The 27,507-nt window shown below is 37.6% G+C and overlaps 1 protein-coding gene across 3 annotated transcripts in view; it reads right to left on the bottom strand.

The window, feature by feature from the left end:
• ADCY1 (adenylate cyclase 1) overlaps nt 1-27,507 on the bottom strand; it is a 1,411,272-nt gene that overhangs the window by 310,157 nt on the left and 1,073,608 nt on the right. For all 3 annotated transcript variants that reach the window (XM_078685844.1, XM_078685845.1, XM_078685846.1), the window contains one exon: nt 15,954-16,038. In XM_078685844.1, coding sequence (XP_078541970.1) covers nt 15,954-16,038 — 85 coding nt within the window. The remainder of the gene's footprint in view (nt 1-15,953; nt 16,039-27,507) is intronic.

Raw genomic sequence — 27,507 nt, 5'->3', positions numbered from 1 at the left:
CACAGTAAAAGCTCAACAATTAGATGCTCAAAATGCAAAAAATACGGGCGGCCCATAGTGTCAGAACCATCTTCTAACAAGGACCGACTCCATATGCTGGTGAATCGCGTCTCTAGAAATTACTTAGAGATAGGTTCCCAAGGTGGGCCACCTACTTACCGTGTCCATGAAGTTAGCTTGAGTAAAGTTGAATATTTTTATTGTTCTGCTTTAATAAACTATCACCATTAGTTTCTGGTAATCTAGGCCTCAATCTTTGACTTGCTAAGTCTTTCAGCTGAAGCTTTTGATAAAATCCAGGCAGTACAACCAGCAGCACCGTCACTCCAGACAACAGATAATCAATATTAATGTCTCCTAAATGGACAAACCTGCTTGTATCTTTGTGGTCAGAGAGAGCTAACTAATTTATGTTGGCCTGTCATTCTCCTTATTGAAGTAAAAGGAGCCATCTATGTAATTCTTTCGCCCCATGGTTCAGTTAGACTTGTATGCTGGTTGTCATCGCACCCCACGGTAGACGTACTGATGAATCTTTTAGACCTTTCAAATCATAATTTCAGACTCTTATTTTTCATGCTTTTATTTTTTCAGCTTATTTTGCACTTCTTTCTGTTGCTTTAGAAATGTTTTCCTCTTTTACTAAAGTCATGTCTTTATTCTCGTGGCCCTACCAAAAGGAACACAAAATTATCTAAGAGAGGAAAAATGACCCCCTAAGTGACTGCACACTGCTTTGAAAATCGAGCCTTTAAAGTGGTTTTCCACCTTCTGCTTTTAATACTACTGAAGGAACCCCAAGACCAGTTCCTTCATACCAGAATGTCAGCCAGAAATGTAGGCTAATGCATGTTATCACGTGTTCTTTTGCATGCTTCCAATCTCCTAGCAACTATTTCTAACTTCTCGTTTTCTAATATTAGACAGTCAAAGAATTATTCTGCTCCATCAAGGTCGAGGATAGCGCAATTTTAGACTAACTTCAACAGCATTTGCTATGCTGATTTCTTATATGACTGTACTCCATTTCTCCTTTTCTAGTCGAAATCTTCAGAAGTTACTTTTTTGCAGCAAACTTTTCAGGTGGTGGCAATGCTCTCAGGCACAAACAAAGATGGGCGTTGCAAATCCACTTTCATGCAATTCAAAGGTACCAATGAGAAAGCTTGTTTTTTTTATGCAATGAAAGAATTGTATACAGCAGAGTATAAAGGATGAAGGATCTCCTTATAGCTCAGGCCTACATTCTTCGTAACTTATACTTGTTATAAGAACAGTACAGGCCCGCCGGAGCATCATTTTGTAGGAGTCTGATCTTCGAACCATGGGGCCAATTAGGATTGCGGTGAATCCGCATCCTCCGGGCCGGCGGAAGCCACCGCTGGCCCGGAAGATGCGGATTCACCGCAGGGGTGCCTACAAAGACCCCCCGCCAGATTAGGATGGCTGGGGAGTCATCGGCGGACGGGAAGACCGTCCGCCGCTTTTCTGCCGTGGTTGCCTTCCGACCATGGCGGAAAAGCTCTAATATGGTAGCGGTGTCTATCAGACACCACCAGCCATATTAGGATGGGGCAGAAAACATACTTTTCCGCGGCGGCTTTTCTGCCGTGGAAAAGCATGTGGTCTTTGGTGTTTGGGGGCCCATTGCGGGCCCCCAGGGTGTCGGGGGGTGGGGGGTGCACATGGGGGGTACCTATGGTACCCCCCAGCATTTACATGCACAAAGCGGCAGGCACCGCGCGGTGCCTGCCGCTTTGTGCATGTAAATGCAAAGCATACATTTTTAACCTTGTGGCGGGTGCTGCTTCAAGCAGCACCCGCCACAAGGTTAAAGATACGGGATGTGACCGCCAGGGTGACGTCACATCCTAATTGCACCGGTGGGACCGCCGCTGCCCCTGCGGACGGTCCCTCCACCTCGGGGGTGGCGGACGGACGCAGGTCCGTCCGCCATCCTAATAGGCCCCCATGTTTGGTCTTAACAATGGTTGAAATAGCCCACTTGAAATATTATGCACATTTTGTCACTGTTAGGTTGCTGCAATGTGCATGTATGATGAGATATTCACTGTATACGTATACATTTCACGAAACCTGATTAAAACTGCTACTCCCATTCTTGTGTGCAAACCATTTGGGAACACGTGATTTTATAATCGGAAATGTAAAATTGATGGGTTCAAATATTGGAACTATTTTTAACCTCTAGTAATCACTATGTAAAACTGCCACTATGCTTTGCTCCTCTTAAGCAATATGTAAATCAAGCTTAGCCTCAAAGTGAGTAGACCAACTCAGCCTGCATGGCCACATGCATAAACAATTTTGCACCTCGCATTTCTAATAAAAATGTTTAAGCTGCTTGTGGTAATGAGGTAGAGAAGTGATGCTGTTTATCGAACCATATGGCAGGTGGATGGATAGATTGGATGGCAGATATAGCCACCCAATCCGTCAAACATTGTCATTATCTCAAGTATTTCAAATGCCAGACTTTCGTCATCAGATAGCTCGTTGACTTAAATCCTTATTGCTGAGACCTTTAGTAATCTGCATATCACAGTTTTGAATAATGACGGGGCCATTCAATCATTTATCCTTCACAGGTGAATAAATCAAATAAAACATGAACATGTACTAATTACGTGTACATTTGCTATTGCAAGAAGACAAAAAAAAAGTCAGCAATGGTTTGCAAAAGCAGGATGTTATTACTACTTATATCACTGAACAAATGGCACGAGCCGACCTAGTAGGGCCTAATTATATCCTTGTTACTTAATCTTTTGCCATATGTCTGCAGAAAGAGGGTTTCATATTATTCACAGTTCCACGCTCAAGGAGCAGCTCAAGCTGCCATGTGCAAAGCATGTGTTTGCTGAAAATTCGGTTGTAATAGACAAATCATACTGTATTAGGAATGTGTCTCTATCTAGAGCGCCTGGGTTCAATCCCTGTAGGTCATTTCTTCATCACTCAGTAATCCAAAAATAGTCAGCATATTGATGCTAAGTGAAGGGTTTAATATCACTTGACACTCTGCAGCATGCTCTGTTTGCTAATGTGTGCTTCCAGATGCTAATTGAGTACATCAAGATCGCACAAGCCTTCAAGGGATGCAGCTAAAGAAGAAGGCCTTCTGCTGAACATATATTCAGGATTATAGTTCACATTAAGAATATATATGCTCCAATAATGAAGCCCCCGTAGATTACCAGGCGTTCCGCATAAAGCTCTGCAAATTGAACATGACAGTGCATTAGGAGCGCCAGGGGTAAAAACACAATAATGTGAAATAGAGTTTGTGTTTCCTGTTTTATTGTTACTGCCAGCAACTCTTATGAGTTATTGGGGAATATTGTGCGGAAAGTGGGAACTGTTTATGGACTGTGTGTTCACATAAGAGGCGGGATGTATCCACAACGCATTGGGCACAAGAGACTGTGCATCCAATTAGGTGAAAATGAAAGGCTGTGCTTTTGGGATGAGATGCGGTCTGGAATAATTTAATTTTCCATTTTGTTTTTTGATTCAGTATTGGCTTACAATCATCTTTATTCTCCTGAGATAAACTCACAGAAATAGTCAAGAAACAATTGAACTTTTTAAAGGGTCCCCAAAGGATTTTTTCTTTTAGCAGGAATTTATGGCTAGCATGCCTTCCAGATGGAGCATCAATTGATGAAAACTCACCTCTGCACTCCACCCTCCGTTCCTTAAATGAAATCACCAAATACGATGCAGTGCGCGCAACGAAATTTGTTTTATTTATTTATATGTTTACTTACCTGTAAAACTCTGTAATCCATACATTACCACCCCCCACGCTGCCCCTCCCCCTCCCCACGTCACCGCTCTGCAGGTCATCCCACTACCGACCGCGGCTGGGAATAAAGTACACCTAGTCATTCGTAATGAGATGCTGAAAGTTGTTATGACCGCCATTACTCTCACAGGTCAGCTTTATCAGGAGCAGCCAGGTGGGCAGAGAAGTTCTAGGTTTCACAGCCACCCACCCCTGCAGACAAATGACCACACCTCGTATTACGATTCCAGCTGAAGCCTTGAGCAACTTCACGCCCCTTTATTTATACTCCCGTTGCGCCCTGTCGAGAAGTGCATGCTCATGTTACCACCTGGGCAAATGGCGGTGGTTCGCCACATCTCTCTCCACGTTAGTGGACAGGTATCACCACATTGCAGTGAAACTGCAACAACCATGACATATTCAACAATAAGAGCAAATCAAACCAACAAGACACTGGGTGTCATCCCTTTGTTCATGACAACACTATCACTGCAGATAAAACAGGATAACAACTAGTAAAGCACTGATGGAAGGGCTGTGCCATTATCTGAATATTATAAAAATATAAAAAATAAGGCAAGCACATTTTAGTCATGGGAGAGTTGGTGTCGAACCACATATGTTCTAAAAGGGAAAATCAATATGTTATCTAAATGAATTGTATTCCCATATCTGCATCTTCAGCTCAATGTGAAGTACTTACATTGAAGTGGAATTCTACAACATAACACTGTAGAATGACACAAAAATATGGGTGCACAGACATAATATCGACTCCACAATATCGAATGGACAAAATATCGAGTTAAAAATATCGAATATGATAAAATATCGATAACAAAAATATCGTTGTTAAAAATATCTATTACAATAATGATAATAAAATATCGAGTACAAAAATATCGACTCAAAAATATCGACATGACAAAATATCGATTAATAGTCAAAGGAAAAAATATCGATATTATGTTGAAAAAAGGTAAAAAATATAAATAAATTTTAATAGTAATATAAATTGTAGTTAGTGTTTAGGAGCGGGATGTTGGGTTAATAGGGGATAAGGGTGGGGAGTAATTTAAAATAAATAATTAATTTATATATGTTTGTAAATATTTTTATATTTTAATTAATTTGGAAATAATTAATAATAATTAGTTAATTAATTTATATAAATTTCTACACATTTTTAATTAGTAATTAATTGGTAATTAGATAATATTAATTAGTTAATTGGAAAATAAATAATATTAATTAGTTAATTAATTAATATAATTGGCAATAAAATTTTAAGTAGTAATTAATTGGTAAGTAATTATTATTAATTAGTTCATTGGAAATAGAATATTATTAATTAGTTAATTAATTAATATAATTGGTAATAAAATGTTAAGTAGTCATTAATTGGTAATTAATTATTATTAATTAGTTAATTGGAAAATCAATATTCTAAATTAGTTAATTAATTATTATAATTTTGTTTAAATTTTGTATTACTAATTAATTGGTAAATAATTAATATTAATTAGTTAATTACATTATTTAGAGTAATTGTTATATATATAAAAGTTGGTATAGTTTGTTACATAATTGGGGACAAATTCATTAACAATTAAATGAAAATAATTTCAGTTAAAGTGCTAAAATATTTTCATCGTTGTTATTGGTATAAATTGTACTTAATGTTTAGGAGCGGGATGTTGGGTTAATAGGGGATAAGGGTGGGGAGTAATTTAAAAGAAATAATTAATTATGATATGTTTTTATAAATTTAAATTATCAATTAATTGGTAACGAATAAATATTTTTTTTTTATTTAATTCATATAATTTGGTACATATTTATCATTAGTAAATAATTAGTAATTAATTAATATTAATTAGTTAATTCAATTATTATTTATACAAATATTTTGTTTAATAATTTGTTATTATTAAATATTTGTTAGGGAATAAATATTATCAATAATTACATTCAATTAATTACAGCTACTTAGCTAATATATTAACTTATTATTTATAGTTAACAATTCATTAATAGTTAATTAAATAATATTAATTACATTTGGGTACAGGAGGAATTTTTGTATTCAGGATCAGTTTTCTCTCTTCAGGCAAAGGGGTATTTTTATGTTTCAGGGTCAGTTTTCAGTTTTAGGGTAAAGGGGTATTTTAAGAGTTCAGGGTCAGTTTTAAGTTTGTGGGTAAAGGGGTATATTTAAGGTTCAGTGTCAGTTTTCAGTTTTTGGGTAAAAGGGTATTTTTAGGGTTCAGGGTCAGTTTTCAGTTTGTGGGTAAAGGGGTATATGTAAGGTTCAGGGTCAGTTTTCAGTTTTTGGGGAAAGGGGTATAATTAATGTTCAGGGTCAGTTTTCAGTTTTTGGGTACAGGAGTATTTTTAGTGTTCAGGGTAAGTATTCAGTTTGTGGGTAAAGGGGTATATTTAAGGTTCTGGGTCAGTTTGCAGTTTTTGGGTAAAGGGGTATTTTTAGGGTTCAGGGTCAGTTTTCAGTTTGTGGGTAAAGGGGTATATTTAAGGTTCAGGGTTAGTTTTCAGTTTTTGGGTAAAGGGGTTTATTTAAGCTTCAGGGTCAGTTTTAAGTTTGTGGGTAAAGGGGTATATTTTTAGGTTCAGGGTCAGTTTTCAGTTTTTGGGTAAAGGGGTATATTTAATGGGTCAGGGTCAGTTTTCAGTTTTTGGGTAAAGGGGTATATTTTTGGGTTCAGGGTAAGTTTTCAGTTCTTGGGTAAAGGGGTATTTTTTGGGTTCAGGGTCAGTTTTTAGTTTTTGGCTAAAGGGGAATTTTTAGGGTTCAGGGTCAGTTTTCAGTTTTTGGGTAAAAGGGTATTTTTAGGGTTCAGGGTCAGTTTTCAGTTTGTGGGTAAAGGGGTATATGTAAGGTTCAGGGTCAGTTTTCAGTTTTTGGGGAAAGGGGTATAATTAATGTTCAGGGTCAGTTTTCAGTTTTTGGGTACAGGAGTATTTTTAGTGTTCAGGGTAAGTATTCAGTTTGTGGGTAAAGGGGTATATTTAAGGTTCTGGGTCAGTTTGCAGTTTTTGGGTAAAGGGGTATTTTTAGGGTTCAGGGTCAGTTTTCAGTTTGTGGGTAAAGGGGTATATTTAAGGTTCAGGGTTAGTTTTCAGTTTTTGGGTAAAGGGGTTTATTTAAGCTTCAGGGTCAGTTTTAAGTTTGTGGGTAAAGGGGTATATTTTTAGGTTCAGGGTCAGTTTTCAGTTTTTGGGTAAAGGGGTATATTTAATGGGTCAGGGTCAGTTTTCAGTTTTTGGGTAAAGGGGTATATTTTTGGGTTCAGGGTAAGTTTTCAGTTCTTGGGTAAAGGGGTATTTTTTGGGTTCAGGGTCAGTTTTTAGTTTTTGGCTAAAGGGGAATTTTTAGGGTTCAGGGTCAGTTTTCAGTTTTTGGGTAAAGGTGTATTTTTTAGGGTTCAGGGTCAGTTTTCAGTTTTTGGATAAAGGATAATTTTTTGGGTTCAGGGTCAGTTTTTAGTTTTTGGCTAAAGGGGTATTTTTAGGGTTCAGGGTCAGTTTCCAGTTCTTGGGTAAAGGAGTATATTTTTGAGTTCATGGGCACTTTTTAGTTTTAGTGTAAAGGGGTATTTTTAGGGTTCAGGGTCTGTTTGGGTATATAAATTGTGAGAATTTTTTTTGTAAATATTACAAATATTTGAAATTATTGAGTGACAAATACTTGCTATTTTTTATGCTAATAATAATTTTTTGAACTACTCAGCAAAAAATATACTAAAAAAATATGTTTATAATATTTATACAATATATATAAATATTTGAAAATTTTTACTCAATAACATTATACTAAAGTAGCTATTCTAATTTATACATAGTCAGTCTTCAGCACCTTTCCAGATATTATTTTCACTTGAGTAGGAATAGTAAATAATAATTGGTCAGTGTCCAGCAACTTCTCTGATAATACTTTGACTGGAGTAGGAATAGCAATTATTAATTGGTCAGTGTCCTGCACATTTGCATATAAATTTATTTAGTGTGTTATTATATTACAAGACAATGCAAAATGAATGTTTTCACAAAACTTTATTACAATTTTTTTATATTTTCATGTGTAATACAATACAATCACTATCAAATATAACATAAAGATTTTTGGAAATGTTGTATTTGCAGAATAACACATTATCATTTATGTACATGTTTTAATTTGTGACACAAACATTTTTCACTACATTTTTTATGTCAAAACAAAATCTTATTATCAATAACTTTCTGTTACAAGTATTTATATTGAAATAAATAAAATACCAGTTATTTTTCTGTTTCTTCCATTTATATTTAATAATGTTAATATTATATATTAATATTATTAAATATTTAATTTTAATATTTACATTTGTATAAAGTAACATGACAATTATTATATTTGCTCAAGATATGGAAATACTAATTAAGACATTTTTTTACACATATTTCTGACAATGTTGTTTTTAAATTATACATATAAATATATTATGTTGTAAACTTTATAACTGTAAAGGGGAATAATATGTATAATAATAATATCTGGTATTGGTAAAAGATTATTTATGCAATTATATACTTTTATAATACTTAGACATTATTATTACAAATGTATAATTAATTAATAAAAATAATAACAAATATTATTATTATTATTATTATTAATTAATTAACTTAAACATTTATCTTTTCTTTTCAGAAATACATACATTCAGAGAAATAAAAATACATTATTTAAGGCAATTATTTATATAGTAAATGGTTATACATTTTATATTAATAATAATAAATAAGTTATATTATTTATTATTATTAATTATTAACAAAACAATTATTCATGTTTAGTTATAAAGAAACACAATTTTTTTCCTATAAATGTACACAAAAATAAATTTTTTACATATATTATTTCAAGTGTTACATATTTATTTAATATTATTAATATATATTAATTGCTATATATTAATTAATATTAAATATATATTTTTTTAACAGTTTAAATTATAATGAGTCTACTGTATTAATTTGTTACAATAACAATGTGTATGTATTATATTTTTAGACTATAACATTGTATTTTCTATGATACCTTCTCAAAATTGGTTTAAGGGGACTACTTTTTTACCGCGTAAGGTTATTGCGCTTCATTCAGGACTGGAGAAGCTCGCGGTTGGGTGTTGCTTCGTGTGGAGAGAGGTAAGGTAAATTTTATATACTATTTATGACTGAGTGGTAATGTGTGAGGGTATATTCGAACTGTGTAGTGTTGTTGAGTGTATGTATGAATTGTTTATGTAGCGTTTAGGTGTAATGTCGTCGTTATAGATGCGTCGTGTATGTTTTAGTTCTAGTGTTATTTGAATTGTTAGGAAATGTCTTCTTACATGGTTAATGTTAATTGTGAGTGTATTTACAAATTTTATGGGCTATTTGTGGGTGGGTTTCGTTATGTATGTTTTTTTACAGGTTCCGGTTCCTCGCATGAAAACTACATGGAAGGAAGCGTGTTTTTTTTTGGAGATACTAATGTATGACTTATTATGGTTATATTTTTACGTGTATCTCCTATTTTTCGTGTTTGCCAGGAGCAGATTTTTATAATTTTTACCTTTTTTCTGGTTTTTTGAGGGTTTCGTATTGGATTGATACATTGGTATGCGTCAACGTTTTTTTTTAAGTTGTGTGTATATCACTTTAAATAATAAAGTGTCCACACTACTGTTTTCGGGATTCCCTGGAGCGTTTATTTTATTTTAACATTATTTTCGGGTTTTTGATGGTTTCCCATATTGGATTTCTCTTACTTTGTAATGGATTGTATGGATTGTATTTTGCTTCATTACGTCTCTGTCATCTACAAAAATTGTAAGTAATTTTATATTTATATTTATTGGGTGGGAAATGTCGATCTTTATGTAATGTCTATGTGTGATGTAATTATAAATATTGCATATTTGTTCAGAAATAATGTCCAAATTTTTGATAAGTTTGTAAAACAAATATGTATTATTTATAATTGTTTAGAATTGTTAATGATTGTTATATGTGCCATTATTGTAAGAAGATATTAGTATATTTTGTAGACATTTTTATAGTAGGGTTTTAACTATTATTGACAGATATTCTAATCCTCTAGTTGTAGGGTATAGTGTGACTTGACTTTGCAGTAGTCGGAACATTTGTTTAGTTTGTTTACTTAGTTTAGGACCAATTTGGGTCACTGATTGTTCCATTCTTAGTTCTTGATAGCTTTGTTCTTTTATCAAAGCTTGTAGTAGGTTATGGAATGTGGGTCTGGTTCTGCTTGTGGTAGCTTGGAAAGCATTATGCCACCCTTCTACACTGTTGTTGGTTTTTGACTCTTGGTTTAAAGTACTAAGATAGACATTCCACCAAGGGATTTGGAATTTGGGTTGGCGTCGATGTCCAGATCTGTGCAACCTTCCCACCCAAGTATCTTCGAAATAATCCAGTAATGGGGTTAGTTTATCTTCATTTCTCTTGTAATATGTGCTGTCAATTAATAAATTATAGTGTTCCGCTACATCGGTAACAGGAACGTAGGCCAGTGCTATCAATTTTTTCATTTGATAGGCAAAGGTGCTATCTGTTGAGTACAAAATACTTAAAGTTGATTTTTGGAGATGTCTCCATATGCTCTGATTGAAATGATAGTAACAACCCTGGATTGCTGTGTGGGGAAATATTTTCAAAATGCTATTAATCATAGCTAATTCGAAATCAATAATTATTTTTTCTGGAAAATAATTATTGATTTCATTTTCGAGAACATTTAATATTTCTGTGTAAGTGTTTTGCTGTTTGTTTGGTAGCAAACAGTAAATGAAAGGGATGTTATAGTTATGGTATAACCCGTGGATGGAATATAATTGATAAAAAGGTTTTGGGCATGGTTTAAATGTTCCATCCATCATCCATTGGGGACACTGTTGGATTTTTCTTAAATTACTTGCAGTTGCAAACATTATGATTCTGTTTGTACTGCTTTCATTGTCAAAAAGGATAAATGTGTCTTTATTGTGTGTGATGGACATTTCTGGTGAAATAATAATTTCCTCAAAAGTAGTAGGGTTGGGTGGAGTTGTGGAAGTGCGTCTTTTAGTGTATGCAATTGTGCGTTTTAGTGAGTCAATAGAGGGTAGTTGACCTGAAGCATGGGCTGGGACTTTTAACAGTTCCTCTTTAAGGATTTGTGTTGTTGGTCTATCATTTTGTGTGCTAGCAGTCTTTATACTTTCTAAAGCATCTCTTATTTCAATTTCTGTGACATTGGGGGGATGATTGTGTTCCCTGGTAAATAGCACATTAGTTTCCTCTGTAGTAGCCCTTCCATAACATTTGTTTGAGTAATATTTTGTACATTTCCAGAAAATCTTTCTACCACTTTGTCTTTCCTGACTATAAACATAACCCATATAACATAACAGTAATTTATTGTTCTGTGACATTACAAATTCTGCACCTTCTGTCATTTTGTTTTACTTGTTCTAGGAAAGAGTAGAAAGAAACAAAATCAAATAACATATATTTCACTTAGTGGTGCAAACATAAATAATGTTGTATTTATACTTACGTTTACTAAAAGTAGTAATCACAAATGCAGAACTGTATTTGAAGGACTTTCTTGTATGTATTTCTTTATTTACTGTTGGTAGGAAAATATAGAAATGCTAAGTTAATGTTTATACATAACACACGTTTTTCCTAGGAGAAATCAGTTTTTTAATTTGCTTAGTACTACATTTGATGTGAACATTACATATACTTACTTGTTTAAATAGTTGAGTTGTAGTATTTGGTGGAGTACATCAAGGTAGTGAAGTTTAGATCTGTAGAGAAGATAGAATAAATCCATGTCACATATTATAAAAATTATTTGTTACCGTTGGGAAATTGGAAATATTTAAAAGTATACTAACTTCTAAATATGTACTTTTCTTTGCTGTAGGTAGAATAGATGTATGATGTATTCACAATATCTGTAGAGGAAATACATAACATGGTGTTAAGAACATAGTTTTTGTTTTTTTCTGAAGTTTTAGACTAATTGATGTATACTTACATTTTTTACAAGGGTAGTCTTGTCTTTTGGTATAGTTGATGTAGGATGTTTTTATTGGATCTGTAGGGAAGATGTAATATGCAAGATATGTTGTTTAGAAACTAGCATTTTAAATTTTGGTTGTTTAATAACAAAAACATATAATATACTTACATGTTTAATTAGTGTAGTTCTATACATTTGTAGTGTTGAAATCGGAAAATCGCTGAATATCTGTGAATAAAATGTTTTAAGTAAAGTATGAATCTTGTGAAATAGTGTTTAAAAACAGCTGTTGTTGTAGAACAGAGCATTAATATATACTTACTATCTTATTTTGCAGGGGAAGAAATAGGAGCAGGTATTAGGATTTTGTTTGTGGTAGTTTCTATCAGAAAAGTAGGAGGAGATAAAAATTACATAAGTGGAAGAGTTAGGAGATATAAGTAAAATAGTAGACTACTAATTTAGATTTTTAAATAATGCAATGTAACTTACTTGAATGATTAGCTAGTGAGCTGGATCTTTAAAGATGTTTGTTCAGGAACAAAATCTTCATAGTGTTGGCATCTTCTTTCTATAGAGTTAGCAGCAGCAATGGTAGAATGGATTTATCCCTTTTATAGTATGTGTATTTTGTGTGCTTGGATTTGATTGGTTGTAGGATGAAAGGAAGAATTGTATAGGCTAGTTTGAATTTTTTTTAAGTTAATTGGTGTGTTTGTTGATGTGAGAATGGTGGTATGTGGTGGTTTCCGCATTAAAGCAGGTTAGTTGTTAAATAAAATAGATGTGTAAGTATAAAAATATTATGAAAATTTGAGTTACATGTTAAGATTTATTTTTAAATGATATAACGAATTTAATATAATGTATAGGAAATGATGATAAATAGTAATGTTATAAAAGTAACAGGTATTATATGTAAAATGTTTTTTGTATAGAGCAATGACTTTTATAGACGAGTAATATGGTTTTTTAGACATGAAAGGGTACAAAAACTAACTCGATATTTCTTTAGAAACGATATTTTTGTACTCTATATTTTAGTAGTCGATATTTTGGTAGTGTTAGGTGTAATTTCATGAACAACGATATATTAGTAGTCGATATTTAATAAGACGATATTTATGTACTCGATATTCTAAGTACTCGATATTTTGTAGTCGATATTTTTGTATTTTGTGTAATAAGTATACAAAGTCGATATTTTTGTAGTCGATAATTATTCAACGATATTTTAGCAAGTCGATAATGTGACCGTCGATAATATTTCAGTGATCCAAAAATATGTACACACAGTTTCTGAAGGTGTTTACTATAATTTGACTTTTATTTAATGAATGAATCGTAATCTATCCGTACCCTTTATTTCAGAGGAAATTGTTTAGCAACTGTGAATTGAGCAATGTACGAAGCAGCTGATATTTTTATAAAAATAATATATGTATTTGAACGGAAACAATACGCAGCTCATCCAAGGGAGACCTGTTACCTACCGGCTGTATTACGGTTCGAGCACAATGGTATAGTCTACATTTTATGAATCGGTTCCAGTGTAACCCCTTGCATTTACTAAAAGATGCATGTAATAAAGAATAAATTAAAAGTGAGTATTTCTATTTACTTGAACCACCAACCAAAAAATATGTACATTTTCATAATATCACAAACCATTTCCGTCGATGTCAATGAAACATACTCTGAGAAAAGACTTAAAACTTAAACCTGCACAGATTTCGCATTCTTAAACGCAGCCCACTGGCTTTGAGAACTAGGTTCATACATAACAGGACTTTTACTGACGCACCGACAGCCCAATGGGCTTCCCCATATTTACAAGGCCATGCAAAATCACCCTGCATGACTTTTCATGGCTTTGAAAATATGTTTTTCTTTCTGCGTCAAAGGGGCGCAACATCCATGGAACTTGACGCATTCCCAGATTTACAGCATTTTATAAACCTGGGAATGGGTCAGAATCCTACACCTCCCCAGTGGAAGCATAAGGAGACACAACGAGGACAAATACTTTTATTTATCCTCATTTGTTTCTCTTTCCATCCATGCTGCCCATGCGGCATGCATAGAAAGAGGAAAACACCATAATGATTGTTTTTGTGCAGGAAGGTGTCCCTGACAGAACAAAAACAATCATCACCTCAGCGCATGGACCCTTGCAAAATGACGCCAGGGTGTCTGCGTTTGCGCATGCCTGCTGGTTGTCCGCCAGTGCAGGAGAGAAGGACAGGAATGCACCATATCTTGTAGATATGGCACTTTCCTACTCTTTTATTTTGACTCAGGGCAGCGCAGAAGGAAAGCTTGCCGTGCTGTTGTGCGTCAAACTATTGTAAATGAGGCCCGTGATCTTAACTCTAATCAAGTACACTTCTCTATTTACCCCCCAGTAGTATAACTAGCAAATTAATCCAGAACCTGGCTTCTCTAATACATCCAGGGCCGGATTGGCCATAGCTGGCAGTGGGTGTTTCCTGGGTGGCCGCCAGGGTGGGGGCCAGTTTTGTTACAGGGAGCTGGTTTTGAAGCATAGCTGCTATATCGACCCCCTGTAACAAAAGCAGCTGCAGTGTTATCCACGCGCACTCCTCCCCCATGCGGCAGGCCGGCTCACTTGCCAGGGCCGGTTTGTGTTCCCAGTCTGGCCTTGAATACATCACCTTTAAATAAGTTGTGTTAGTTGTGTCTTTGAACGCAACAGATAAAGTTGCAGCACTCTGATGTCGAAATTCACTGTTGGTTTAACTCAGCACATCCTGTGTGTGTGTTTGTGTGTGTTTGTGTGCAGTAATGTAATCTTGTTCCCAAGCAGAGATATGTTTTGTATTATAAGTTATTTTCCACAAAACAAGTGATTAAGTTATATTCAAGCATGCAAGTATTGAGGAAAGTGTATACATGTTATCCGTGATATTGTTAAGGATAACATAATTTATTATCAGAGCATAAACTTATATTGATAAACAGGAGAATTAAAGAAAGGCAAACAAGTTTTTAAAAATTGTGTTAAGGTAGAATGCAACAGCAGTCCCTATGTAAATGTTAGCTGATCACCTTATGTTTCGGAGACGCAACTTTTGGTCAGAATGTATTATTTGCGCAGAAATGATAAAATAGTGAACTAGTACTCCCAAAGTTGTGTGCCACATATCTCTAATTAATTGGCCTTCTCCTGCTGCATACCTTTATCAACACTGCTTCATAACTTGGCCCCACGTTGCATCTCCGATTTGTGTTTTGATTGAAAATATAATTTGCTCTATTCCCAAATATATTAGTAGTGAACCTGTATAAATACACCTACATGAGTGAAAACATAGGGGCATATATTTACAAGAATCTGATGGAGCGCGCGTTAGCTCCAAAATGGCTAACGCTGGTCTTTGCTGTTTAGAAATGCTAGGATGCAGTGTGTTTACAATAAAACAGCACACCCCGGCGTTTCTCCATGTACTGGCACTACATTTAGCTGCCTAATGCCAATACAGTCACCCGTGCACAATAGTGCAAGGAAGCCTGCGTTGAGGAAATGATTGTTTATGTGGAGGAAGGTCTCCTTTTCAGCACATAAACAATTCAGAATTACAATTTGCAACTCCTATCTGTTGAGCAGCACACATTGAAGTATGATTGTTTATTTGCAGTAAGGCACCTTCCTACACATAAACAATAATTCATGGCAATTTACTGTTTCTATTTGTGATGCACAATGCAGCACACATAGGAACAGCACAAACGAGGAGAGATTTCTCCTCGTTTCACCGTGTTAAACCCATTTAAGCTTACCTGGAATGTCTTTGTGACTTTCTTGCAGGTGTAAATGGGTGACTTTTTGCCAAAAACATACGTTTACAGGCCATGAATACCTTTTTGAATAGAGACCTGCATTCCATTCCAAAACCACCATCAGCTTGTGAAAATTTGAATTTACATGCCTTGAAGTTTGGTGCTGCAGAAACCCAATTGTGATCAAGACCTTCAATTAATATTATTTTATCAAATCGAAGCATAGGCTAAAAGGCTGAAGGATGGGCATACATCACTTACCTGCACTCGTGTGACATGTAGGTACATAATACAAGCCACAAGGAAGCACATGCAGAACACCAGGAGGACGAGGACTATGGTACTCCTAGAAGAGAAAGAAATGCAAATGCTGGTAAGTGAGATATATACTACTGTTCTATCAGTCCTTTCACGAGTTTGAAAGGACATAACGTTTATCTTCTTATCATTGCCTCTTTGGTCGCCTGTGCATGCCTGCTATTTGTCAGGTCAGTATTAAACATGATACTTCATTAGATTAAAAAGACTCATACGTCAATCATGGCCAAGTACACATCAACGAGAATTGAATAAGGCATTCTTTATTTCTTGAACAAGTAAATTACATTGGCTGCTTCACTATCTGGGCGCTGTCCTTGTACCAATGAATTACCGACCCTACAACTGTATGCTCAGAGGTAATTTTGTATTCTTCAGAGACAAGAAAAAGGGCACGCTCAGGTGTCACTGACACTATAAAAAGTCAATTTTGTATACAATTTATGTTTTTGAGAAATAGACTTACCCGTTAAGTAATACTCCTCTGCCTCCCTCTGTGTGTATCTAGTTCATATAATGTATTCAAGGCTGGATTTGGCATTCTGCCACTGGCATTTCCGTGGCACACTGGAGGCTAAGGGCTGCTGCTTTCACAACTGGATGGGCTGCCATGACGCAGGTATAACCTGATTGCCCTCATGCTAGTCACGGCATCCGGCAGTGTGGGCTTTTGTGGACATTTTTGCCATGGCTTATTTGGGCTCTCGTTCTCTTCTGAACGTATTACTGAATTTAAATTAAAAGTGAGAGATGGAGAAGTAAAGTGGTGTATTTTTGCTGTGTTTAACCCTATGGGCACACCTGGAAATCTTGGGAGGTTTGATGCTTGCTATCAAGTAAGGATTTGCTGCAACGTGTGGGAGAAAACAGAATCATGGATGCATATTGTGTTGGGCATAACATTGCTAGCATTGGCAAAGATAAAAAGGTCTGGCTTTTAAGTGCTAACACATGCAAACAAAGGCGTCCACACGTTCCATTTGAATGCATTAGCTCATAAGAGCTATCCTTATTGGTCTTATCGATGCTTGTTTTAACAATTCCGCTTTAACTGGGGACAAAGAAAAAACATATCACTTGATGAAAGACAGGCATTTTATGTTGGTGTTCATAAAGGAGCAACCAAAGTTTTACACCAAGCTTTATATTAATACAGGTTTTTAGAACTTTTGAAAACGAGCTCTATGCAAAGCGCTTAATTTGCAATGAGATCTTATGTGTGAGTGCATATTTGAAACACCATTTTATAGCTCGGTTTAAACAGCATTTGGACAGAAAGCATGACAATTATTACCTGGCAACCAAAGATTCATTAACCATCCTTGTAATAGTCAAGTTGTAAGGTATATACATAATTTTAGGCCGACTATATCTTTGATGTCCAGCTGATTCAGTCCAAAAATTTGCCAAAGTCCAAAATAGCTATGTATTTCCCAGTGTTTTGATGGTACACATACACATGTAAACAGTTTATTGTTCAGTGTGTTATTCTTAGATGTTGAAGGCCAAAATAATGGCGGGTCTACATGACCGAATTCGTAGGTTATTGAATTGTCTGAGCAGAAAGATTTTTCTTTCCTTCAGAAAGGCAGGACAAATACAGATAATATGAATTGCTGTTTTACTTTGAATTCTGTAAAGTCTGCATATGTTTCTTTGCTCGTTCTCAGCCACTTTGGTGTGTATTTCATCTTGGGAAGATCCCCGAACCTTCATGCCACAAACTAGCTCTTCTTGAAACTTTAGAAGGTGAATGCTAGATAAGCCAAGGGCTTTTGTTCACCATAACACTTTATTACCATGCAGGCGTGAGATCACCTGGCCAGTGTGGTTTTATTATATAACCATGAAAGAAACGTTTGGCTTTTATTAGTGGCCTTTTTAAAAACGGACTATGACACATGGATGTTCCATATTTCTCTTGCTGACAATGGTTCCAGGACCTCCTCTAACCAAAGCCCAGGAGCCATTTGGTTTCCGTCCGTGTTATTTTTCTACAGAATAGGTTGTGTAGGCTTTCTTTCATGGCATCACGCTGCTAATGGCATAATTTAAAAAAAAAGACCTCCTCCTTACTAGTGATTATTTTACCAGCTGAAATTAATTTTGAACTTTTTTGTATTAAAAATGTGTCTTTGGTGATAAGAGATTTTATGGGCTAATTTCCAAATGTACTCTTGATGAAGTAAACTGGAATGCATTGAACTGAGTGTATAGATGAGGACAGGTGAAGGCAATCTTACAGAATGAGTTCTCAGATAGCAGTAGAAAAGTGAATACATTATAAGGTTGCCAAGAATAACTAGTAATATGCAATTTATAAACTGGATCCCATTGTCCATAACTAGCTAAACAAGGGCACCTTCTCCGATGCAAAAAGTCCCTCACCTCCATGCTGGCTAACTTCACGAACTGCAACTCCACCCAACGTGTGCTGTAATCCACCAATACCAAACCATATCTATTTTGTTCATTCAAAACATATATCAGTCAAATTATGTCCAATTCCAGCTTGACTACACTAAACTTAATTTCACAAGGGAAAAAGGGTCCAAGGGAACATGTTAACCGACCCACATCAGATTCAATCCCCAAAACCTAATTGTTGCAAAAACACAAGGAATCTGGTGGTCAAAAGGGGAATAGCAGAACTAAGATACAAGAGGAGATGCAACTACTGATCACGTGCCTTACTGACAAATGTGTTAAATCCAATAAAGTTTCTTCTATTAAGTAAACTATTTCTAAACTAGGGGAATGGCTGTTGGATTTCCATCGACTGCCCTTCGTGGCCAGTGTCATCATCTGGAATTCCAGCTTCCCTGTCACAGCACCCCATTAAACCAGGAGGTGACTCTGTGATCTAAGCATAACATACAGAAAGCCAAAAACCAGTAGGTCAATAATATGTACCAGAAAGGCCTACAGTCCTAAATACAAAGGCCAGAAAAAGTGCAGTGCAAAAAAAGTGAAAGTTTAAAAAGCATATGGCAGCAAACAGTTAATTTTATTAGAATTTGCTTCCAAACCTATTAAAATAATGCTGCTGATTTTGGTCAAAATATTTGTTGACAGCCGCTCCTGCATTCTTTTAATAGGTTTGGAACAAACTCTAATAAAATGAACTGTTTGCTGCCATATCCTTTTAAACTTTCACTTAATTAGCACTGCACTTTTTCTGGCCTTTGTATTTGTAGTCCGGGAGGTGAAAAGGCCTGAAACCCATTGACCCATCTCCTGCTGAGTGATTAAGGTTCCAGACCCCAGAGGTGACAATGGGGGGGAGACACCCAGAACTGATTTAGGGAGGGGTCAGGGACCCCTAAGCACAAACTTACTTCAAAGACAGTAAGGGGTACAACTATGAGAGCTGAAACCCCTGAATATTCGAATGAAACAGAAATGGTTTGAGACTGAAAAGGCTTGGACCCATTCTGTGGTCAAGAGAAACCTCTGCTAAAGAAGGAGCAACTGAAGAGACTGCTGTGGAAAGACCAATCCTTGCTTTGTGATCTGGGGCTGGTCTGCAGTTTGCTGATCTAACGAAGGGAGAGGCTGTTGGGACTGTGCTTGGAGGCGCTGGGTCCCCCTGCTTGAAGAAGACTGTGCTTTGTGCTGTGTCTTGTAACCCAGAGGGCCCGAGGTGAGCTGGCTCCCTGTTTGGAAATACAGGATCATAAAAGTTTCTGGAGAAGTCCCGAGCAATGCAATGTGCGAGTGCTTTTGCAGCTTGAGACCCTCAGAAGTCGTGCCTTGTGATCGTGGGCACGCAGGAGTAAGCTGACTCTCGGACGCGATGGGTGCGTGTTGTGGTGCAGGCCAAGGCATTGGTAAGGAGCGCCTGGTCGTGGTGTGCATGGGGTGTGTCATGTTGCAGGTCAGGGCGTTGGTGAGGAGCGCCTGGGGGTAGTGTGCACCAAAAGAAGAAGTGAGTCTCAGACACACAGCGTGCGTGTCGTGGTGCACCCAAGGCATTGGTGAGGAGTGCCTGGTCGTGTGCCATCGTGTGCACCAGGAGAAGAGGTGAGACTAGGACAAGCGGAGTGTGTGTCGTGGTGCAACCAGATTGCTGATGAGGAGCGCCTGGACGTAGTATGCACCGGGAGAAGAGGAGAGACTTTGACGTGCAGGGTGCGTGTCTAGGTGAAAGCAGAGGTGCTGGTGAAGAGCGTCAGTTCATCGTGAGCACCAAAGGTGAGTCTCGGACTTGCAGTGTGCGTGTTGAGGTGCAACCTAAGGCACTGGTGAGGAGTGCCTGGGTCAGGTGTGCACCACATTTGAAGTAAGGTCTCCACAGTGTTGAGGGCGGGTCTCAGTGTTCACTGAGACGGCCCAAAGCAGGTCCAAGTCATTTGGATCCTCGAAGGAAAACAGTAGCGGCCCGGCCCGGACCGGCAGCACCAGAGGAGCAGGCCCGAGCTCGCCGCACCCTATGATGAAGTTCTGGATCAAGGCCCAAGTTGCTGACATCGGAGAGGAGAGTAGGGTTGTGCCCCCCCAGGTAATATGGGTCACCACCTGGTATGGGATGCAGGCCCGGAGGGACCCTCCCTCAGCCTCTTGCTTCTGTCAGCTGCACGAGCTGGTTGCTTTGGCTTGGATCTCGGCCCATGCTGACCCCAGTAGGGCCTGTAATGGGGCCGGAGTGGGAAGCAGTACGTTTGTGTCATCATTGATCCATAATGGGGGCACTGTAACAGAGCACCTAAACTGTCATATTACACTTTGCATTATTGCTGCTAACCAACTATCGAACTGATCTCATTTGTGCCTGACGAACTACATGCTTGGTGCGCTACGCACTGCATTATTTTTCCCTTGCAGAGTACGTGGTTTTAACGTGGCGCATTGCATTATTTCAAACAACAAATATGCCAGAGGGTCTAGAGAAAGAACTCCAAACAAAACAAAACAAAGCACGCTCTTCACCCAAGCTGTTCATTTATGCATGTGTGTTGACAAACTAAGGTCATGCCTATAGTGGTCAACCAAGGATGCCCATCAGTCACCATACGGAACCGCCCTTCATCATTTGGGATTCCGAACAAGACCAACTACAGGAGTACCCCTGTACTATCATGATGGAGGGTCCAGATGTATATAAAGGTACCTTTAACCAATCAAGTAGATCATGTCATGGTCTTGTGTATTAAATTTAGAAAATCGTAGCACACATGTAATATGCTGGGACTGATGTTTGCAGTGCACAAAAATATGTGTGAAAAAAAAAATGTAATTAAGAAAATGTGATTAAAAGTGGATGAGAGGATACTAATAACTTTATTCTGGTGCTACCCCAACCTCCACTATTAAAAAGTAGTTACTGTCAGTCACTATAATACGGACTGTCTGGATGGTTTTAAATGGTCAACATGTTTCAGCAATATTCGACATAGTTGTCATTGCTTTCTTCAGGACCGTGTCTAGTAATGGCTACTGCAAATGATAGTGATAAAAAGAAACCAAAATCCGTGCTCAAAAATCAGAACAGATACGGACATCACCTGAGTTCACTAGGGGTCCATGTTGTTTCTATTCACTCTTCCAAGTCGTATGAAGATTACTACAAGGAAAAACACATGAAACCAGAAAGAAGAGTACTTAGCGTGCAAAGTTTAGTTCGTGACTTAAAAGTATAAATTCTTGTTAATGTGAAGTGACCATGTTACGTATCACTGGCACAATCTCAGTGCATATATCCAAATATTGGCTCTGGTTATTAAAAAATACCAATCTTGTATCAGAAAAGTCCCCCTCACCGTACTTGTAAGAGGACAATACCTCACCCCACCTGGCCACTGCTCAGGAAAAGGGGAAGCACCGCTCTGTGGCAAAGGGAAAAAAACAAACAGAACTCTGTTATCCAAATCCCCTGCACCATGTCTGAATTTATCCAACTGTCTGCATAATCGATCGACAATCCACTGCACACTGCTGGCATTTATTCTCAAATGTTGGAAAACTCAGATCACTTGTTTTCGACATCAACATTACGAGAACAATACCTAACGCTGATCGTTTGCAAAGCCTGAGAGTAGCGTGTCATAAGTAAGCTGACATCGAGCCTAGACTCAAAGGACGCATGTTTAAAGTAAGCAGATGCGCTTGAAAAAGTAAGCGTCAGGCATTCATACTAAAATGCTGCTTTAACAGGGAAAGAACCGTATCCTCGCCTACCTTTCCGTCGGTACTTCACCACTCGGCAACCAAGCCGATCAGGGAGGTGCCGCGGCCGGCTAAAGCAAGGGATTATAACCCCGTGCGTGATTGGTCAGAAGGCCGATCACGTGGTACGTTATTTTGATGACGTGCTGAGCTAGTTAGAAAGAGGTTGCTGATAGGATCAGCACCCTTAGTTGTCAGTCAATCACCAATGAAGACGATGTTTAGAAGGAAAACCCATTATCCCTTTGCTAAACCCTTCGTGACTTATTGAAATAAAAACTTTATTCACCAAGATTGAGTAAACAAACAAGATGTTACATGTTATGTGGGTTAAATCGCGTGTGTATAATGGCAAAAAGTATAAGCCAAAGCTGTTTCACTGCATCCAACGCAGGTAAGAGCGTGAACATTGGCAGTAGTCAAAGCTGATATTTATCTATCTTTTTTTGTTCTCTTTTAGTCAGAGTGTGTCAACGAAGTGGAGAGACAATAGTAGGCGAATTATATTGATATAAATCAACAGATGTGTATATTCTATGCTCAGTACTACTGTCAATCTCTCATTCTACTATTTGCTTATTTGACAAAATATCCCACATATATGAATCAGTAATGTGGATATTCTAGAATATGGATATTCAGAAGGGAAAATAGATCATAAAGCCGACCAGGGTATATCATCATTCAACCCAGTCCGGTTAGTTCCCATTTTGAACACCCATTTTTGTTCCTTGAGCAATAGATATTTAGACACATCTGAAACATGTGTTGGAATGTATGGTTTTTCTATGACTGTCCACACAAAGGCTGTTGAAGAGTGACGTGCTTCAAGAAAATGATTTGTCAACTTGGTAGCCTGTCTCTGACACCTAATGGTGCTTTTATGCGCTGAGATCCTGACCTTGATTTTACGGGTCGTCATGCCTATGTATCTGAGACCACAAGGGCAGGTGATTAGATACACAAGATGACAACTAAGGGTGCTGATCCTATCAGCAACCTCTTTCTAACTAGCTCAGCACGTCATCAAAACAACGTACCACGTGATCGGCCTTCTGACCAATCACGCACGGGGTTATAATCCCTTGCTTTAGCCGGCCGCGGCACCTCCCCGATCGGCTTGGTTGCCGAGTGGTGAAGTACCGACGGAAAGGTAGGCGAGGATACGGTTCTTTCCCTGTTAAAGCAGCATTTTAGTATGAATGCCTGACGCTTACTTTTTCAAGCGCATCTGCTTACTTTAAACATGTGTCCTTTGAGTCTAGGCTCGATGTCAGCTTACTTATGACACGCTACTCTCAGGCTTTGCAAACGATCAGCGTTAGGTATTGTTTTCGTAATGTTGATGTCGAAAACAAGTGATCTGAGTTTTCCAACATTTGAGAATAAATGCCAGCAGTGTGCAGTGGATTGTCGATCGATTATGCAGACAGTTGGATAAATTCAGACATGGTGCAGGGGATTTGGATAACAGAGTTCTGTTTGTTTTTTTCCCTTTGCCACAGAGCGGTGCTTCCCCTTTTCCTGAGCCGTGGCCAGGTGGGGTGAGGTGTTGTCCTCTTACAAGTACGGTAAGGGGGCCTTTTCTGATACAAGATTGATATTTTTTAATAACCAGAGCCAATATTTGGATATATGCACTGAGATTGTGCCAGTGATACGTAACATGGTCACTTCACTTTAACAAGAATTTATACTTTTAAGTCACGAACTAAACTTTGCACGCTAAGTACTCTTCTTTCTGGTTTCATGTGTTTTTCCTTGTAGTAATCTTCATACGACTTGGAAGAGTGAATAGAAACAATATGGACCCCTAGTGAACTCAGGTGATGTCCGTATCTGTTCCGATTTTTGAGCACGGATTTTGGTTTCTTTTTATCACTATCATTTGCAGTAGCCATTACTAGACACGGTCCTGAAGAAAGCAATGACAACTATGTCGAATATTGCTGAAACATGTTGACCATTTAAAACCATCCAGACAGTCCGTATTATAGTGACTGACAGTAACTACTTTTTAATAGTGGAGGTTGGGGTAGCACCAGAATAAAGTTATTAGTATCCTCTCATCCACTTTTAATCACATTTTCTTAATTACATTTTTTTTCACACATATTTTTGTGCACTGCAAACATCAGTCCCCGCATATTACATGTGTGCTACGATTTTCTAAATTTAATACACAAGACCATAACATGATCTACTTGATTGGTTAAAGGTACCTTTATATACATCTGGACCCTCCATCATGATAGTACAGGGGTACTCCTGTAGTTGGTCTTGTTCGGAATCCCAAATGATGAAGGGCCGTTCCGTATGGTGACTGATGGGCATCCTTGGTTGACCACTATAGGCATGACCTTAGTTTGTCAACACACATGCATAAATGAACAGCTTGGGTGAAGAGCGTGCTTTGTTTTGTTTTGTTTGGAGTTCTTTCTCTAGACCCTCTGGCATATTTGTTGTTTAACATATCTGGGGAATCTGCCAGAGCCTGGTCTTTAAAATCCCCTTGGTCCTTATTAGCGGTATTTATTTGCATTGCATTATTTCTTCATCACCCAGTATCTGATCTTTCTGTGGTGCCGTGCATTATTTCTTCATTGCACAGTACATGATTGTAGCGTGACACATTCCTTTGTTTCTTCTTGGTACAGGGCATGCTGGTAGTGATACTCATTGCATTATTCCTTCTATTGTAAAGTACATGACTGTGGTGCTACGTATGGCATTGTTTCTCTGTTGCACAGTACCAGAGAATATTGTTAGGCATTGCAGTATTTGTTTTCTTTTGCAACGTGTGTGTTTCTAGCAATACGACTGGCCTAACCTTTTGGAAATGGTTAGAAGTGAGCTTAACTGTTGGTTAGAAGCGGTGGCTGGGATTAGAACCTACCAACCCACCGGAAAGAATACTACATATTTTTGTATATTGATATTGTTGCGTGTGGTCATATCGTATAACCTCTTATATAAAGTTTATAATCATTTTATAAAAACTTGTGTGGATTCTATTTGTGGTGACATCACTGGGTTACTGTGAGCGTGGTTGCACATACTGTACACTCGTGCCTTGAAGATAAGCCTGGCTGCTCGTGCCAAGCTACTAAGGGGGTGAGCAGGGCTATCTCAGACGGTGTCCTTACTTAGCCTAACGTTGAAACGAGGGGTCAGGGACTCCCGCCTCCAGCATTTGGTGGCGGCGGTAAGGGATAAGGACCCCCACTTCAAACAAATATCCACAGCAAACCTGCACTTTCCAGCTTCAAAGTAAAACTCCTTTCTGTTAAGATGGACAACACTCTGGCTAACGTCTTGTCTTGGCTCTCAATGTTTTTCCCATACACCAATATGTCGTCCTAGAAACATCTTGCATGCAGAATCCCCTTAAGCACAGCTTACATCATTTTCTGGAAAACCGCTGAGGCTGATGCCAAACCAAATGGCATTCTTTTGAATCTCTAAGCACCTGAAGGAGTTATGGATAATGTCAAACAGCAGATTTCCTTCTGCAAAGTGATCTGGTGGTAGGCAGATGACATGTCCTATGTGGAAAAATATTTAGCTCCATTCAGTGAACCTGACATCTCAGTAATGTTGGGTATGGGATGTCTGTCCACCCACATTCTATCATTCAAATCCCTGAAATATAAACACATTTGGAAGTTACTATTTGCTTTCCTGGCAAACACCACTGGGGACAACCACTTTGAGCTGCCAACTCCAGATTCAATTCTTTCCTCATGGTGAAAGGTATTTATCTGAGTATATGAACCACAGGCTGGACTTTCTCCTTCAAAATTATGCGGTGTGAAAAGCCCTTGATCCTACCAAACCTTTCGCTAAAAACATCAGGAAAAAATGCTCTTGAAGTACTAAATCAACTGTCCAAACTGATTTTCACTTCTCCTTGAGCAACACTTGCTCTGAGCTGATTAGGATCCAAAATATTGCCTAAACTAATTTGCTTAAACCATCCCAGTAAACAAGATCCATCCTTTGTTACTTAGACGAGGGCAGGCATATTGTGACCTTTAAAACTCATAACACTGTCAAATTTCCCCAAAACCTCCATTGGCTTTCCCCCATAGGCAATGGGTTTAACTGGTGACTTCTTCAGATTGATATTAATAAATGTGTGCCATTCCTCATGACCTATAACAGTAAACAATGACCCTGCATTGGAAATCATGGAAATTGAAATGCCAGCAATTTTAATTTGACAGAATGACCTCCTGACATTCATGGAATCTGCTTAAGTACCTAAATGTTGCTCTAGATTACCTTATGGTACATCTAGGTCAACTGAAAAGGAAACCATCATTACAATATTGCTCTCCTTAATGTCTGACACAGAATTGCTTTTTGTTGTACACTAAACAGAAAGGACACATTTGGACTTAGGTTTAGCATTTGTTGACTTGGATTTGTATACTCTTGAAAGGTGTCTCTTCTTAGATTTAGCACAAATCTTGTTGACAGCTGGACATACGGAGGGCTTGTCTAAGTGGTTTTTGCTGCCACATCTATAACATTCAAAAATGATTTTCTGTTTTAAGTCCATCTTCTTCTCTTCTTTCTTCAGTCAGAAACCACATCATGGACTCGTTTCTCCAACGCCATTTAATCCCTGTATAGTGGATTCAATGCAATACTTTTTGCTATCTCCAACATCTTATTCAAAGTTACATTCTCAGCCGTCGAAATTTTCTCCTGAATTTTCTTGCTGTTTGTTTTGTCTACCAAATGAGCAATTTGTCCTCAAATGTTTTGTAATCAAAAGTTGCCTTTAAAACTCATGAAACTCCCCACTGTTTCCCCAGGAAATTCCTTCCCCCATATAAAATGTGCGCCTTTCCATAATAATGTTGTGTTTCTTTTTAAACCATGAGTTTAACATTTTGACTGTTAAAGCATGATCGCCAGCAGCATTCCCCTCCCCATCATCACAGCTGCTGGTAAGTTCTTTTGAACTTTCCTACCTTTGGTGCCCAGAAAATGGTAAAGGAAATAAAGTTTTTTCATTTGAGTGAAAACCTCTCCTTCTATGATCTCCAAATAAGCTTCAAATCCTTCCACGCTGGCTTCCCATTCAACTGGAGGGTTTACCAGTGTGGAAAAAAGGGGGATGGGAGTAGCACAGTTTGCTGCATTTTTCTAATGAATGATATAATGACAAAATCACAGTCGTACTAAAATGTGCATATAGCTACACTCACTAAAAGATGCATTACATGCAAAACTAACATACACCCTATATAGAAATGCAGCCAGGGCTAGAACAAAAATCACTTCTTAGACATTTTCCTGCTCAAAACTAAACTTATAATGT

Source organism: Lissotriton helveticus, chromosome 4_1 (assembly GCF_964261635.1).
Source record: "Lissotriton helveticus chromosome 4_1, aLisHel1.1, whole genome shotgun sequence".
Taxonomy (NCBI): Eukaryota; Metazoa; Chordata; class Amphibia; order Caudata; family Salamandridae; genus Lissotriton; species Lissotriton helveticus.
The sequence above is the reverse complement of the archived record's forward strand: the minus strand, read 5'-3'. Positions and strand labels throughout refer to the sequence as shown.